Genomic DNA, 15,942 nt, shown 5'->3' on the forward strand with positions numbered 1-15,942 from the left:
CCTCTCCTGGGTCTGGCTCCGGTAGGGTGCACCGGTTTCCCTGGTCCGGGCGAGGTGGCTGAAGTCTGTGGGCTGCTATTATTATTATTATGCCATCATTTTTTAACCGCTCTTAGTCTGGGCTCTACCCTGAGACCTCTTTGCCTTGAGAGACCCTACCAGGGTCCCCGGACAACATAGCTCCCAGGATCACTGAGCCACTCAAACTCCTCCACCACGTTAAGGTGGCGATTCACGGAAGAGGGTGTGTGTGTGTGTGTGTGTGTGTGTGTGTGTGTGTGTCTGAGTCTGTGTCTGAGTCTGTGTCTGTGTCTGAGTCTGTGTCTGTGTCTGTGTCTGTGTCTGAGTCTGTGTCTGTGTCTGAGTCTGAGTGGTGGTGGATAGGGTAGAAGTGGGGATAGTGTAGAAGTGGGGATAGGGTAGAAGTGGGGGTAGGGTAGAAGTGGGGGTAGGGTAGAAGTGGGGGTAGGGTAGAAGGATGGGGATAGGGTAGAAGTGGGGATAGGGTAGAAGTGGGGGTAGGGTAGAAGTGAGGATAGGGTAGAAGTGGGGGTAGGGTAGAAGTGGGGATAGGGTAGAAGTGGGGAGTGAAGAGAAGAGAAAGGATGTTTTCTACTTCCTCTCCTCCTCTTCGTTCTCCATGAACTCCAGTTCTTTCTTCTGTCTTTTTAATTCCTCCTTTTCTCTCTTTTCGTTCTCGTTCTGTGTCTGAGTCTGTGTGGTGGGGCTGGAGTGTGTGTGTGGTGGGGGAGTAAATGAAGGATGGGGATAGGATAGAAGTGGGGATAGGGTAGAAGGATGGGGATAGGATAGAAGTGGGGATAGGGTAGAAGGATGGGGATAGGGTAGAAGTGGGGAGACTGAAGAGAAGAGAAAGGATGTTTTTTACTTCCTTTCCTCCTCTTCGTTCTCCATGAACTCCAGTTCTTTCTTTTTTCTTTTGAGTTCCCCCTTTTGTCTTTTCTCATTTTCTTTCGTCTCCTTCTTCTGTCTTTTCAATTCCTCCTTTTCTCTCTTCTCGTTCTCTTTCTTCTCTTTCTTCTTCCTCTCCTCCTCCTCCTTCCGGTCCTTCTTCAGCATCTTTTCCTCCTCCTTCCGGTCCTTCTTCAGCATCTTTTCCTCCTCCTTCCGGTCCTTCTTCAGCATCTTTTCCGCCTCCTTCCGGTCCTTCTTCAGCATCTTTTCCTCCTCCTTCCGGTCCTTCTTCAGCATCTTTTCCGCCTCCTTCCTGGCCTTCTTCTCCTCCTTCTTAAACTGCGCCTTCTCCTTGTCTGTTTGTTGGGCGAGCTGTTGAAGGCTGAGGTTTTGTACCTGGAGGTCGGCGTTTTGCTGTGTCAGGAGCTTTAGCTCTTCCTCCTTTTGGTTGCGCCACTCCTCCTCCATCTCTCTGCTGCGTCTCTGCAGCTCTTTCTCTTTCTGGAACCTCTCCTCCTTTGCGGCAAGTTCGCATCTCATCTGATGTTCTAGAGCCCTGAGTTTCATTTTCCACTCCGACTCGCTCCGGATGAGCTCGCTGTCTTTCTGCGTGGCTTGGCTGTCCAGGTCCAGGATGGTCTGCCTCACCTTCTTCTCAAAGTCATCTTGCTGATTTTGGAGCGCAAGCAACTTTGCGTCCAAGTCCATCACATCCATTTTTTCCAAACCAAACATGACATGATGTGCCTTCTTTATACAGTTGTTTCTGAAGGTCTCGTTCTCCTTTTTCATGGACTCAACCACCCGGTTCACCTCGGCACTCTCACTCTGTTTTTCAAACAGACTTTGACGAAGTGAACGGATGATTTCGTCCTTCTCCTTCTCAACGGCGGCCTTGTCCGCCCGTGCTACTTTCTTACACTCTCTCTCCGACTTGAGAGCCTTCAAAATTTTCTGTTTCTCCTGCTCCCAACCAAGCTCTTTGGCGGCCATCGTCTCCTTTAAGGCAGCAATTTCTGCCGCCTGCTCGTTGATTGTTTTTTCAGACTCCATTTCAGCTGTTCTCAGGTCCTGCATTTGTAGACAAGGGTAATGCTGTATTGTTGTTGAAGTACTTATGCTTTTGTACTTGTTCTGTTGTGGTTTGAGAAGTTGTCGCTCTGTTTGCAAAAGAGGTCGCTCTGATGGATGTCGAATGATAACTGTAGTTACCCAGATGATTTCAGCTACCTATACAAACGTCATCAAAGGCGGTTGCTTCTGACAAACATTCCGTGACATCATCAAAGGCGCTAGAATGTCAATGACTGCGATGTTCCAAATGTTGGTCACATGACTAGACTTGGTCACATGACTTCCCCAGACTACAAAAAATGCAAAATAGAATTACAAAAATATATTGTATTAATAAATGGTGTGTCTTCCTCTATAATCGTCCTCTATATACTCAAATAAAGTTTTACCGTTCAAACTTAATTACAGCATTGCAGGCCATCTCTCTCTCTCTCTCTCTCTCTCTCTCTCTCTCTCTCTCTCTCTCTCTCTCTCTCACACACACACACTGACACCAGTTTTAAATGTGAAATGTCCACTGAGGGCAACATGCTCCAGATAAAAGTGATAGCATTTGTATTGTTCAATTTCATATTGAATATGATGGTTTGGAATTTAAATTGATCCCCAATGTAGTAACATTTCAACTCTCTTTTCATGTTGCTCAGTATATTTTCTAATTCAGTTCTCTGAGACACATCTGCAGACAGGATGCAGTTTTAAAAACACCCATGATGAGAAGTGCTTTAAATGCTCACTTCACCGACGCTAATGCTCATTTTGTTTATGTATATATTTGTGGATTTTTTTGTCCAGTCTTTATTTTTTAAATGAAACACTGAATAAATCATCTCTTCCATCATTTTCTCTAGTCATTTGTCTTTGTTTGAAATTTTTCTTTTTACATTTCATGAAGTAGTTACAGGCTACTTTGAATCCAACTGTGCTCTAATAATAGTAATTGTTTTATACATCCACTATATGTATGCAAAATTGGTTATTGTCATGCACCAGCTGGTATTTTGCTAGTGACTGAAATCAGGACAGTTTATTAAAGTATGGTCAGAAGTCTGGTCCCGGATGTGTTGACAGCATTGACGCTAACTTAATAAGGAAGGACATTAAGGAGCAAAATGCAGTTTTCATGTAATTTGCTAGTCATGTTATTGTGAAGGACAGAAATATAGTCCTGGATGTGTTGACAGTATCTTACAGTATTTCATAATAACTGCAGTTAATATGAAATACTGTAAGATACTGTTTTAAATCCACCATCAATTTACAGCAATTCATTACAGTGTAGACAGGCCCCGGGTTGTCAGTTGGACTTCTTTGGGAATGAAGAGAAGGATTAGGAGAAATTAAGAATGGCAGAAGAAATATCTAAGTTGTAATAGTAATAGTAAAGTGGCATGGAATGCAGATAGAATAGATGAATACAACTAAATAAATGAAATATTTGTACAAAATAGAAAGACTTGTAAAAACACACACACACACACACACACACACACACACACACACACACACACACACACTCTACTTACCTGGCCCCTTTTGGCGTCATAAAGGTGCTGGAACTAGGGTGGTAGGCAGGTAGCCTCTGGCAAGCAGCTGGTGTGATCCAATCACAAGATGGTCCCTATAGGTCTTTAGGATGTTATTAGTATTGTGTTAATAAAACTGAAAAGGTAGAACCATTATAATAATAGTCAATACATTTATTCATTTTCTTTTTAAAACAACAACAACACCTGGCTGCCATGCTGAACCCTCCTGGAACAAAAATGTACAAACATGTCCTTTTTTCAATATGAGAAACGTCACAGCACCCCATAACCACAGAAAATAACATCACAACAGCAGAGCAATGGAAATAAAACCATGTAGAAAAACACTGAAAAGCACTGATATCCAAAGTCAGGGGTCAAATCTAAAACTTCAGTTTTTTATCGTGATGGTGCACAGTTGAATGACAGAATGAAAGTCTAATATTTTTGGGCAGATGTACAATAATAACTTTAAAAAAGACGGTGAGAGAGAGTCCTCAGTGAGCTCGGCTCTGGCTTGCGATCCGTTCAGAAGGACTAACCGCTATCGGTGAGTCCTAAAGCACCAGTGTGCAGGCTCTATCGGCAGAACTCTGTTTTCATGAGTGTATAATCACTGAAAGTAAGAATCGTTGTTCTTAGGTTAGCTCAGAATGAGCCCTTCATATCTACATAGGGAGCAGGTCCTCTTCACAGACTCCACCATGTTGCACCGCCATGTTTGTACTGTAGCCCAGAGCGGAACAACCAAGCACTGCTCTAGAGAGGGACTTTATCGTCTTTACGGCATGTGAAGGCCATCTGTGTATTCAGTTGGTTGCAATCTGCTAGCTCACCACTAAATGCCACTAAAAGTTACACACTGGCTCTTTAAAAGGTCTAGGAATACATATACGTACATGGAGAGGTCCTGCATTAAAAATACTACTTAAGTAAAAGTACATATAGTGTTATCAGACAACTGTACTTGAAGTAAAAGTATTTCTACTGTAAAATTGTCCCCAGTGACTGTTATCATATACATTAGATTATTAACACTGATGCTGCTCGAGGTGGAGTTAGTTTCAACTCCTTTATGGTCCAGTGGTTCCCAAACTAGGGGTCAAGCCCCCTCCGAAGGGTCACAAGGTATGTGCTCCAATATTATTATTTGTGAAATATTTGGATAACTTTACCTTTTTCAACCTCAAATAGTTATTCAAATGAAACCATGTTTAGAGGGGAAATATATTTTTGGTGAAACTAACATCTCATTTGAAACATAATGGGAATGACTATTTTAATGTGGCTCCCTTGAAGACATGGTCACCACATTGCTTGCCCGGCAACAAACAACAGACTTAACAGAATTTAGTTATTCGCTAACTGGTGAAGAAAGCCAAGCATCTAAAGAGCCAGATATATGTTGGTGAAGACCAACACAGAGCTAAATGGAGAGATACATCTGAACCAAATTCTCCAAGTGAACAGAGACTTCAATGAGATGTAATATGCTGCATGTGCAAGTAGAAAACTGTTAGCTAACACATTAGCCATCAGGCACTGTGGGTTTTTCTTTTTGTCCATAGTACTCAAAAATCACTCTATTCCTTATATATATTTATATATATATTTAAAAGATTGTGCTCATTCCACAGAATGCCATGAGACCAGACCAGTCAGTTGAGAGAGATCTGTATTGGAAACTTAAGACCTGAGAAACTCTTCTGAATCCTGTCATATCATCTCAGACCTTTTTTATTGAAGCTTTATGTGCAGGCAGATGCTGGACCATGTGAAATCCAGCCCACTGCACTCGTTCAGGTATTTGTCTACCAAGACAATAATAAAGATTTGATTTGTCAATCCTGACAGTCTGCGTCTCTCAGGATTAGTGGATGACAAGGAAGAAAGATTTTGCACTGATTAAGAAATGCGCATTGCCCAAACATGTGGTCAAGGAATGTATGTGAAGTTATGCTATCTATTGATGCTAATGTGAGCTAGCAAAGTTCTCCAAATTGCAAGAAAAGTACTTGCTTCGCAGTAAAGTCGATCTGAGAACACCAGAAAACTGATCCATTGTTAAATGTTCAGTAAAGCACAAGTTTAAACTCAGTGCTGCCACTTTGACCTCAGCATTGCTTTTCATTGTGTGCTTCGCCCTCATGTATGTGAAGAGTGTGGGAAAGCTATCCAAACAAATATGTTGTTCGTGTTGATCAGAATTTAGTGAACTACTTTATTAAAAAAAAGATTTGTTAAAAAGAAGTTAACTTAAAAAAAAAATAATAATAATTATGTAATGCCACACCCAAACGTTGACTTATTTGTCACGAAACTTTACTTAAGTAACGCCACGTTTGTAGTCATTTCAACCCAAACCCCGATCTTAATGTAACCAAGTAGTTTTTTTGCCTAAATGTAATCAAACATTTTAACCCAAAGAACGATCTTTTCCTAAACCTAACCAAGTTGTTGCCCAAACACTGCAGAGGCCTGCCCGGGCGCACTGACTGCAGTTGCTGAACCTTTGCAGGAAAACACGGACATAATAACTCTTCGTAAGATATCATCAGAGCTGTTGCACAAGGATATATTGACTCGCAATATTAGCATTACAGCGGGCAGTGCAATAACGTGGCACGAGCAGCACAAGATCCTTCTTTTTCTGCTGTAATAGCTTCGCCTTCAGCCACGAAGCTACCAAACGAGTGCAGGCATGGCACAAAGTTGCCCTGTGTCCACCTGCTTGGTGCCAGCATGATACTACAGCCCGCTGTTGTTGGACTTCATTTGAACTTGTCTGTTTTTCAGAGCACAATCTGAATTGAGAAAAGTGAAGTTGAAATATTTGATGTATTTTAAGTCTTGCTTGGGTAATTCTCACTTGTTTTTCGAACTTTGCATTCATTAGTGCATTCCATTCAAAAGGAACACGTCTAATTGAAACGTGTGTATTTTAAAGCACCTGTCAGACTCCATAGAAAGAGACCTGTGTTGATTCAGAGCAGGGAACATCGGCACAGTGTGTGATGTCTGTTGTCTTGGTGAAAGTCTCTGCCAGGTCTGTCCTCTCTACATGGAGGTTCAGCTGTGTGCTCTTCAGCTGGCGGGCCTGGATAGCACAGCAGACTGCCGGAGTCTTGAGCCGGGCTGAAGCCTCGTCTTTGCAAGCCCGAGATGTATGCAGCATGCAATGCCTTTCCTGGTGACCGACGTCAGAACTAAAACAGAACGGCACACGACCAGTGAGCTTAAAAAAAACGAAGAAAAACCATTGTATTGAACTTCAAATGAATGAAACCAGCGAAGGATGACGGGTGGCTCAAGGTCACACACAGGGGTTAAAGGACAAGTGCACGATTTGACAATGAAACAGGTTTTCCACAGCTCACAGGGATGTCTCATGTTCGATGCTTCAACATGTATCTTTTTACCCTGTTTACATAAAAACGTCTCATTTACATACATGTCCTATTTTGGTAGTTCCTGGGATCAGACTTATACAAAGAGCAGTGGAAAACTGGCCTGAAAAAGACTTCTGAAAATGACTCTGGCTGTACAAAATCATCTGCTTTTTTCTTTTCTCTTTGTCTTTTGTCAGAAGTAGCACCAGCGTGCTTTCACATACGCACTTTATAATGTTGCTTTTAAAGCTGGAAAGAGATATTTTTTTTCCCACTAAATAAAAACGTGTATATTTTCATAGAATGCCCACTGCACATCGTCATTATCTATAACTTCATAACCTTTCTTATAACAACGTTTTGAGACAGAAACTCTGTGTGTTCTGAATGATTTGATCCCAGTTTGATAAAGCTGATCGTCATACTTCTTCTCAGGAAGTATTCCTCTTCCAACAGACTGAGTTTGCCTCTTTCAGGTGATCCCACTTCACTTCTAATTTACAAACTGCTGGAGTTTGGCCTCTGAGCCCATGATCGAGGGTTTAACCCGAAAAGCTTTGGAGCGAAGAGGAGGAGCAGGAGCTGGATGGAGGGAGGGAGCTGGGAGAGGAGGAGAGAAAGTTTGGTTCTCAGTGGAACCGCTGGACTCCAAATCTTGGATCCCTGCTGTCCCGGATTTCAATCTGGAGGAGGAACAGGGAAGAGAAAAGAGACGGCGTCAGGACGGCTGCAGCAACAAACAAACAGAAGAAATGTGCCTGATCGGGGGAGAGAGAGAGAAGACAGGGCGACACAGGAGGAAAGGTCCGGAACTCATTCATGCCCTGTGTGCTTTACACTGAACTCTACGCTCCTTTCAACACCGACTCACACTGAGTTGTATCATGGATGCTTATTCAATATACACTGCTGACTTCAAGGTGAAAAACTACGTTTGAGTTCTAGGAGTGAAAAGTATAACACACATAAATAGTAGTGAGTTCAAATATAAGTTGATGGTATGAAGAACACAAGGCTTTTATTCCGTTTTTTACTGGGGACTGAATCAGATCCACAACAACCTCTTAGGTTTGTAGGAAGCTCCGTAGGGAAGAGCTGCAACTTTTGTTACAACCATTTTGTTCTGTGTTTCTCTGTCAATAGAGATGCATGTTCAGAATTGTAACTTTTCTTTTTGGGTTAGTTTGGTTAGCTTTGTGAGTTGGTTTTACTTTAGGGTTTGTTTGTTATTCTGGCCAGGGCCTCTTTAAGCTTCCACATTATTTTTCCATTAAAAAATGTATTTTTTATTGTATTCACATGTCCTTTTATAATGTTCTTTTGTAATTTTTTGAACTATGTTTTCTGTAAAGCACTTAGAATGGCCTTGTTGGTGAAATGTAATAAATGTAATGTAAATAATAAACTTTAACTGCCATTAAAAGGTTGAACAACTAAACTTGACTCCTCCCCCCTAGACCAACGGAGTCACTGCATCGCTAGCTGTAACTTCGAAAAAATACAGTATAGGTTAAGAAATATATTAGACATAGCAACGGTTACTGGGACCCACTTAGCCCTTAGTCCAATCAGAAAGTTTCCTCTTTTCTTTTGCAGTGAAAAGCAGTCAAAGAAGCCGTTTCAATTGTCGGACTATGAACAAAAAACTTCCATCATGCCCAGGACTGCAATTCCCTTGGTCAGCCACACGGGTCCAACTGACTGACACAGGTGTTCTGCATTAAGACTAATCAAGTGATGCTGCATTCACTTGCCACCTGTTCTTGCCTTTAAGAAGGTCTCTCCCCGAAAGTTTGCTTATAACTACAGATCAAGATAAAAAATGAATTAAAAATCATCGCAAAACAAAGCAGTTGACTTAAGTTTGTCACCAAAAGACGTCACTAGGAACAGGAGGAAGAGAATTACCCTCAAATTCTGCCATCACTCTCAACCAAGCCCGACACCTGCGCTGGTTTCTCCTCAACAAGAGCCAAGTAATAAAGACATGTGGCCCCTCGTCACCCAAACGTTCCCCGTAACAAGCTGCTGTACTGTTCCCTGCTTTACCCTGCTCTCCTTTGAAGGGGACTGTAATTAAATCATTTCATGGTTCAACATAAAGCCCCGTCGTCTCCTGCTGTAATCATCAAAGGCTAATTTTAAATTTTGGACTGCAGTGGCCAATTTCATTATGAATGTTTTTGTGTGGTTGTACAATTGGATATTATGCTGATGTTGCGTCTGCCATTTATATGTGTGTGTGTGTGTGGTTTATGTAGGGCGGCCATTTTTAACATTACTGGGCATACTGGTGCTGACGTGCTTGATTAATGATGCTGTTGCGTCTGTCAGCTGTGTGTGTGTGAATATGTGGCCGCTGTGCCAGGCTGTGAGACGTTGTTAATGTTCATGTTGGTGCCTAACGTTACCTCTGATGATGACGTATCAGGCTTGTATGATTAAACTGTGGTGCATTCAGGCAAGTACAGTCGTATGCACCTATTTTGGTCAATATATGCGTTTCAGAACCTATTAAGTATCCGATGATGGGTCTTGGATGGACTAAGCTTATCCGATTTTCTCTGTGCTCCCACTCACTGTGATTATACGTCACATCATGGCTCTTCAGATCATTCGAGGTACTTGAAAGTCATGTGACATTTGTTTCAAGCTGCGTTAATCAATGTTCGACCACTAGGAGGCAGAAAAACACCAAAACAAAGATCCTCAGATCCCCATCACTGCCTTACACAGTCGTTGTGGCTGACAAGATTTGGCCACTTTCACATCCAGCTGTCACAGAGCAACATGATCATCCAATGGGAGCCATGGTTTCTGGTCATGTGATAGCCAATATGCACTCTGCTTTTAGTTATGGTTTGGTCTCCACCAACTCCTGAGAAAGTCTCTTTTGCTTGCTAGGTGCTCGACATCTGATTCAATGTTAATATCAAAAATAGGGATAAATGCATGGTCCACATCTTTGATTATTTGAGTTCAGCTATGTCATCCCTGTGTATCGCTCTGGAACCACTAAAAGACGTTTGACTTGCACCAGCCACGTTATCACATTATCATCAGCATGTGCAGTTTGTGGATGATTTTGGATGGTCTTCTCTGCGCTTAATCTCTTTTCTATGTCGGCTGCTCTGCTCCATTTGGCTGCCGATGGAAGTGGAAGAGGCGACAGAAGGACTCTGACATATGAGTCAGTGTGAGCCAGTGAGATGGAAAACAAACATAAAGAAACATACTAATGCAAGGAGCTTGAAAGGTCAAACCTTTAATACATTTTCTCCCACATTTTCCAGACTCTTCTTTCAACAACTTCTTCTTTCAACGCAGGATTATCCCAGAAATCCAAATTATATATTAAGAATTCAATAAGACATGAAAATATAGTCAAAAAAATAATTGTATTAATGCCTTTTCCTCTAAAAGATAAACACTCTTGATGCCAATGGGAACTATTCAAGCCTTTCAATAACGAGGTCATAACTAGGACCAATTCACTTAACCTTTAGCTCAGTTAGCCAAGCAGCAATGTCAACCCTAACCCTCCATTACAACCCCTTTCAGGATGAACCTCTTGTTGGGCTGGGTGGAGGGATGAGGTTGATGATGGTGTCATGTGGAGCAGGATAATAATAGCTGTAGCACTTTTAGATGGTTCATCCTACAATTTAATGAAAATCAGATTTGCCAAAAATCAATGGGTGAAGAGGGGGGGGGGGGGAGTTGTGGATGGGGTCGGAGGGATTAGGGTGGAGAGGTTGGGGATTATGATTATTAATCTGTTTAGGATGACCTGTTGTTCTAGCTTCATCAGACTGGGTGGATGCCAAATGTGCGCTGACGGCCTTGACGTCCAACCTGACGGTTTGTGACACAGAACCTTCTGAGAAGCAGTTGTTTGGAAAAGTACTCGGATGATTGGATGAACCATCTGTCAATCTTTTTTATTTTGGAAAACTCTCCTCAGGTGCAGATCAGTGACTCAGTCTCTCAGCACCTCTCACAACTGGCAGAGAAATTTGACTACTTTCCTGAGGATCCCAGAGACGGACACATGTGGATTTTGGTACCAATATCTGTGGATCCCACTGAAGATGATGTTGCTTTGCCCTCACATCTGGAATCCCAGCTTCTGGAAGTTTCCACCATCAGCACTTTAAAGTTGCAGTGGGGCAAACTGGACCTGGGCTCCTTCTGGATTGCTGTTTCAAAGGAGTACCCATGTCTAGCACTGAGGGCTGTGAAACTCCTTCTCCCATTCACGACTACATGACTGTGTGAATCAGTGTGGCCACAACTAAGACCAAAGCCCGAAACACTGGAGGCTACTCTGAGAGTGAGCCTTTCCCCCATTCCACCAAGACTGGATCTGATCGTGTCTGAGAGGCCCAAGTGTCTCATTAAGAGGGGAACATAAAAAGGGAGTTCTTGACAAAAAATGGACTGCTGTGACTGTTCATTTATCACAGATATGAAGAGCAACTTCTGGTTCTTCCATGAAAAAATGAAGACTGCTGAAGCATATAATTCACAGATTATAATGCTATATTTTCATTTGCACTTTATATACATTTTATTTACAGTTTATTTAATTTGAAACTTATTATTTTGAATGTTTTTATTTTATATTATTTATTTATCAAATTTCCATTTTTCTCTTGCATTTTTTAGGCCGGCCTTTTAATAGGTGGCCTAAATATGTTATTCTGCAAAACACTGCAGCATAGCCTACAAACAAGCTAACTTAAACAATCCAAACTAACACAGCTAACGGTGACTCAGCTGGCGCTAGCGTTCACATTATTAGCTTACGTTAGTAACCAACATCACTGCTCCATTTGAGAAAAAAAACAGAAAATAATGAATGCACCCTTTTAATTCTGTTTTGTCTTGAGAGAAATTACTAAAACAATAATTACTTGTGACTGTCTTGATTGTCTTCTTCTAAGTATCTTTTGTACATATGTACATAAACATAACTTTATGTATTTTTTTCTTTGATTTTTCAGCTCCCCATCTACTTAAAAAAAAAAATACATGCAGAATAACAGCAAATTATATATATTTTTTTGTCATAATTAAAAAAAAGAAAATTCATTCTGAGTAAGCGTAAAAACATTGAGGCACATTAAGAGGACTTCTTGTAAAATACTGAGCGGTAGAGATGGTTTTCTTCATACTCTGGTCTTTTAACTATTTATATTTCATGCACCGCAGCACCCGGCTGCTCATGTCACGTTTGTGTTTGTGGGAGTTTATCTTTGTACATCAGCGTGGCTTGTAATTAGGAAGTTTGTCCTCTCTTCCTTTGATGCTGACGTACACACACAGAGAAGCTGGAGGGCCTGGTGAACACAGCAAACGCACTCCTCAGCGAAAGGCCTTCCTCGACTTGACGTCTCCTCTCCTCTCGCAGTAGGCCATGCTCCTTTGGGAAAGCATTGCGCCCGAGGACGTTTCCTACAACACGCCACCACCTTTTGTTTTCCTGCTAATTCCTTCTCTTCTTCTACCCCTCTGCCTCAACGCAGCCCTTTTAGCCTTCTCCCTGGGTGGGATATATCACGTCACCCTCTAATGGTCTCTAATGTGACCAAACATCATCTGTCTCATGAGTTGTGTAAGATATCTGACCTGACACCAGGTTGCTTTAGCTGAGGGGAGGCTGCGCTCACTGTGATGTTTTTTTGTGATGCAAAAGTTGGCAGTTGCATGCTGCTTTTCACTGCCATGTGATGGACTGAGACACATTAACACTCACCTTACATGATAACAGAAAATATACTGTGAAATGAATGTTCACATACACACTGTGCCATGCATCACCACACACAGACCATTCACAGCCATGACACCAGGCACCCAAAGCACAACACCAACATCAATGTGAACTTACCCGTGACACAGCAAAATCTGTAAAAAGGACAAAAAGTAAGATTAATACTTTCCCTTTACCTGGAAGGTGGATTTCATTTGAATCACTACAAAGGCTACAGTGCACACATAAACTATATATAGTGCTCTACTGGTCCCTCAGTAGGCAAGGCAAGTTTATTTGTATAGCACATTTCAACAAGGTAATTCAAAGTGCTTCAAATAAAACCATTAAAAGCATCAAAACGTAAGGCAAAAGAAAAGGAGATTTAAAAACAATTAAGAACATTAAAAATGGTCATTAAAACACTAAAAAGCAGTGTAATAAATACAATACAGTAGTAAAATGCAGAAATGCAGGAAATTGATTAATATCCTTGACTCTGGTTCAATTAAAAGCAGCAGCAAACAGAAAGGTCTTCAATCTGCATTTAAAGGAGCTGAGGGTCTCAGCAGACCTGCAGCTTTCTGGGACTTTGGTCCAGATATGTGGAGCAGAAAACCTGATTGCTGCTTCTCCATGTTTAGTTCTGACTCCGAACAGAAAGTAGACCGGTCCCAGACCACCTAAGGGGTCGGGATGGTTCATAAGGTAGCAGCAGATCAGAGATGTATTTCTCTTCTCCACCAAAACCCTTTCCATTTACCAACCAAGATGCCCACGGCTGGAGGAAAAATGATTTTACTGCATATACGACTCAAACAAACAAAGCCACAATAACTAATACTTTTATTGTATTATATTGGCTGCATGAATATAGCCACATTGTTCAACCCAACTCGTTGAATACTGTGGCTGGTTTGTGGCACTTGGCATCTGATACCGACGCCCCAAGGCACCCGTTAGTGTCTGTATGAGACGCACAAGACTTTCATCTAACTCCAATGATCCTTTACTAGACTCAGAGCAACTGACATAGTATAAAAACAAGAGCGTCTGCCAATAGGGGAGCGCCTCATATCCGAAATGCACAATGACACCTTTAACATTCACGTTAAGACAACAAAACTACTTGGATAAGGTCAGAAAAAAGATTATAGTGTGTGTTAAAATAATAAGGTGACAACGAAACGTGACAATACAACCTGACAACACACGATCGCATTGCTCTGACCAAATGTAGAAACGTCCACATTCAGCCGTTCTCTCTCTCTGAAAGAATTATCCTTCTGGAATCTGACACGTAACCATGGTAACTAAATCCACACACTCGGAGGGATTGGGGGAGTTTATTTCTCTTAAGGCAGCTCAACACCATCATCACCTTCTCTGATGATATCTTTCATCACGACACCGGTCACACAGAAACAGAAACTACGACCAACACCTGCTGTAATACACCAGCTATAAATAACCCCGCAGCAGCAGAATACATTGTATTCATGTTAAGATGATGTTTTTAAAATGCTGCATGCTTGTAAAAGAGTTTAAAGTGTCTGTGTAGATCACACCAAGATGCGGGTCCAAAAACTTTAAAAACACTTCCGGAAAAACGGTGCGGGGTCTAGGAATTACAATAAATACGTTAGGTACGTTATTTGTAGTTTTAAGGAGGCAGTGTCAGCCAGAAAATACATAAAGTGCCAATAATCCATTCTGCTGTATTATAAGGAGGACAAACTAACATGAAGAAACCCGAATCAGACAAATTGTAATGCAGCATGAAGTTGACATTTTGAAAGAAGTTGAATTTGCATGCATATATCACATATCACCATAATTAATTGCTGTTGGTCGTTTGAATTATTTTTTTCTTGCAGCAAAAGAAAAACAGCCCAAAGACACCATGACATGCAGAGGCCACAGCCGCCATTAACATATAATATATTAGAATGTCCAGAACTACTCGCTTAGTTTAGTTGTAGGCATTAAGTATGCAAGTTACATCAAAATGTAAGGTAGAAGAAGTCAACGTTGACTTGAATTCACACAGGACATGAACAGCTGGCGTCTTGGTGAAAGTCTGAGTTTGTTTGCTGGTGATGTGACCGTTCAACATTGGCTGGTCAAAAACCCTGTAACTCCATTTGAGCTCATTTTTGTTAAAATAATAATAATATAATGACAAATGCAAGAATCCGACTATAAATAAAGACACAACACCACCTTTGACGACACAGTGTTTAATTAGTTTAAAAACAAACTAATTATATTCTCTAATTTCCGCCTGCCAGCACCGCTATCCTTGTCGAACAGACTCTGAATGCATGACAGCATTTTCATTGCACAGTGCACCGTTTTCGAACCACTAAACACATTTTTTTTGCCTTTCATGTCCATTTCTGTCCCCTGTAATTTGACTAAAAGTGCTTTCCACTTCTCACCCTTGTTGTCAGCCTTCAGCTCCTCCTGCAGGAAGTCGCTCTGCCGGTTGCCGAGCACGAAGGCCAGGAAGGAGAGGATGAGGGCGTCCAAGATGCCGACGATGGCCAGGATGTAGGCCCAGCGCACCGAGCATTTGCCCAGGGCGTACCTCCCGGTGTCCTCCCCGCACATGTCCCGGATCACCTCCGAGTCCCAGCCGTTTGGGAAGACTATACAGCCGATCACCAGACACACGGCTGGAGCACAGACAAGGAAGTATGGGTCAAGGTGAAGGGGTTATGTTCCATTGAAAAGCAGCACAGGAGAGAAAATCAATACGGGAGGAGGGTCGAGGTGTAGAACAGAGCAAGATGGAAAGTCAGGGCAATGAAACAGGAGGGTGAGGCAGGTGGGGGGAAGAACGTAGGTTGAGGTGTAAAACAGCAGGCGGGTAGAGGGTGACGTGAATGAAAGTGAGAGAAAAGAGGGGAGGCAGGGGAGAGAACACAGAATATTATTTTTCCATTTCCCTCTGGGTTGTAAGAGTTAGTCCTCATCGCTCGATCTCTTCCCCTCTCTTCCCGTCCCTCCATTCATCAGAACAGTGTTTGAACCACAGTCTGCATATAAGAAGTGTACGTGGTCGTCGTGACATCACTCATTGGTTTAACACCTTGAGTTCGATATTTTGGCCTTTGCCAATCTTGTTTTTTTGCAACCAGTAAACGAAAGTGACCATATTTGCACTGCAGTCGCCGGCGTATACGACTCTGGTAGTCACAAAGTAGCCCCACCCTAAAGCATACTCTGATTTATGGTCTATTTGACTCTAAATGAGCACCATGCTGCATTGAAGAAG

The 15,942-nt window shown here is 42.0% G+C and overlaps 1 protein-coding gene across 2 annotated transcripts in view; it reads right to left on the reverse strand.

The window, feature by feature from the left end:
• Nucleotides 1–7,536: 7,536 nt before the first annotated feature.
• Nucleotides 7,537–15,942, reverse strand: part of lhfpl4a (LHFPL tetraspan subfamily member 4a) — a gene marked incomplete at both ends in the record, with an annotated part of 35,218 nt that continues 26,812 nt past the window's right edge. For both annotated transcript variants that reach the window (XM_079186397.1, XM_079186396.1), the window contains 3 exons: nt 7,537–7,590; nt 12,801–12,817; nt 15,104–15,340. In XM_079186397.1, coding sequence (XP_079042523.1) covers nt 7,537–7,590; nt 12,801–12,817; nt 15,104–15,340 — 308 coding nt within the window. The remainder of the gene's footprint in view (nt 7,591–12,800; nt 12,818–15,103; nt 15,341–15,942) is intronic.

This window comes from Pholis gunnellus (assembly GCF_910591455.1).
Source record: "Pholis gunnellus genome assembly, chromosome: 3".
Lineage (NCBI taxonomy): Eukaryota > Metazoa > Chordata > Actinopteri > Perciformes > Pholidae > Pholis > Pholis gunnellus.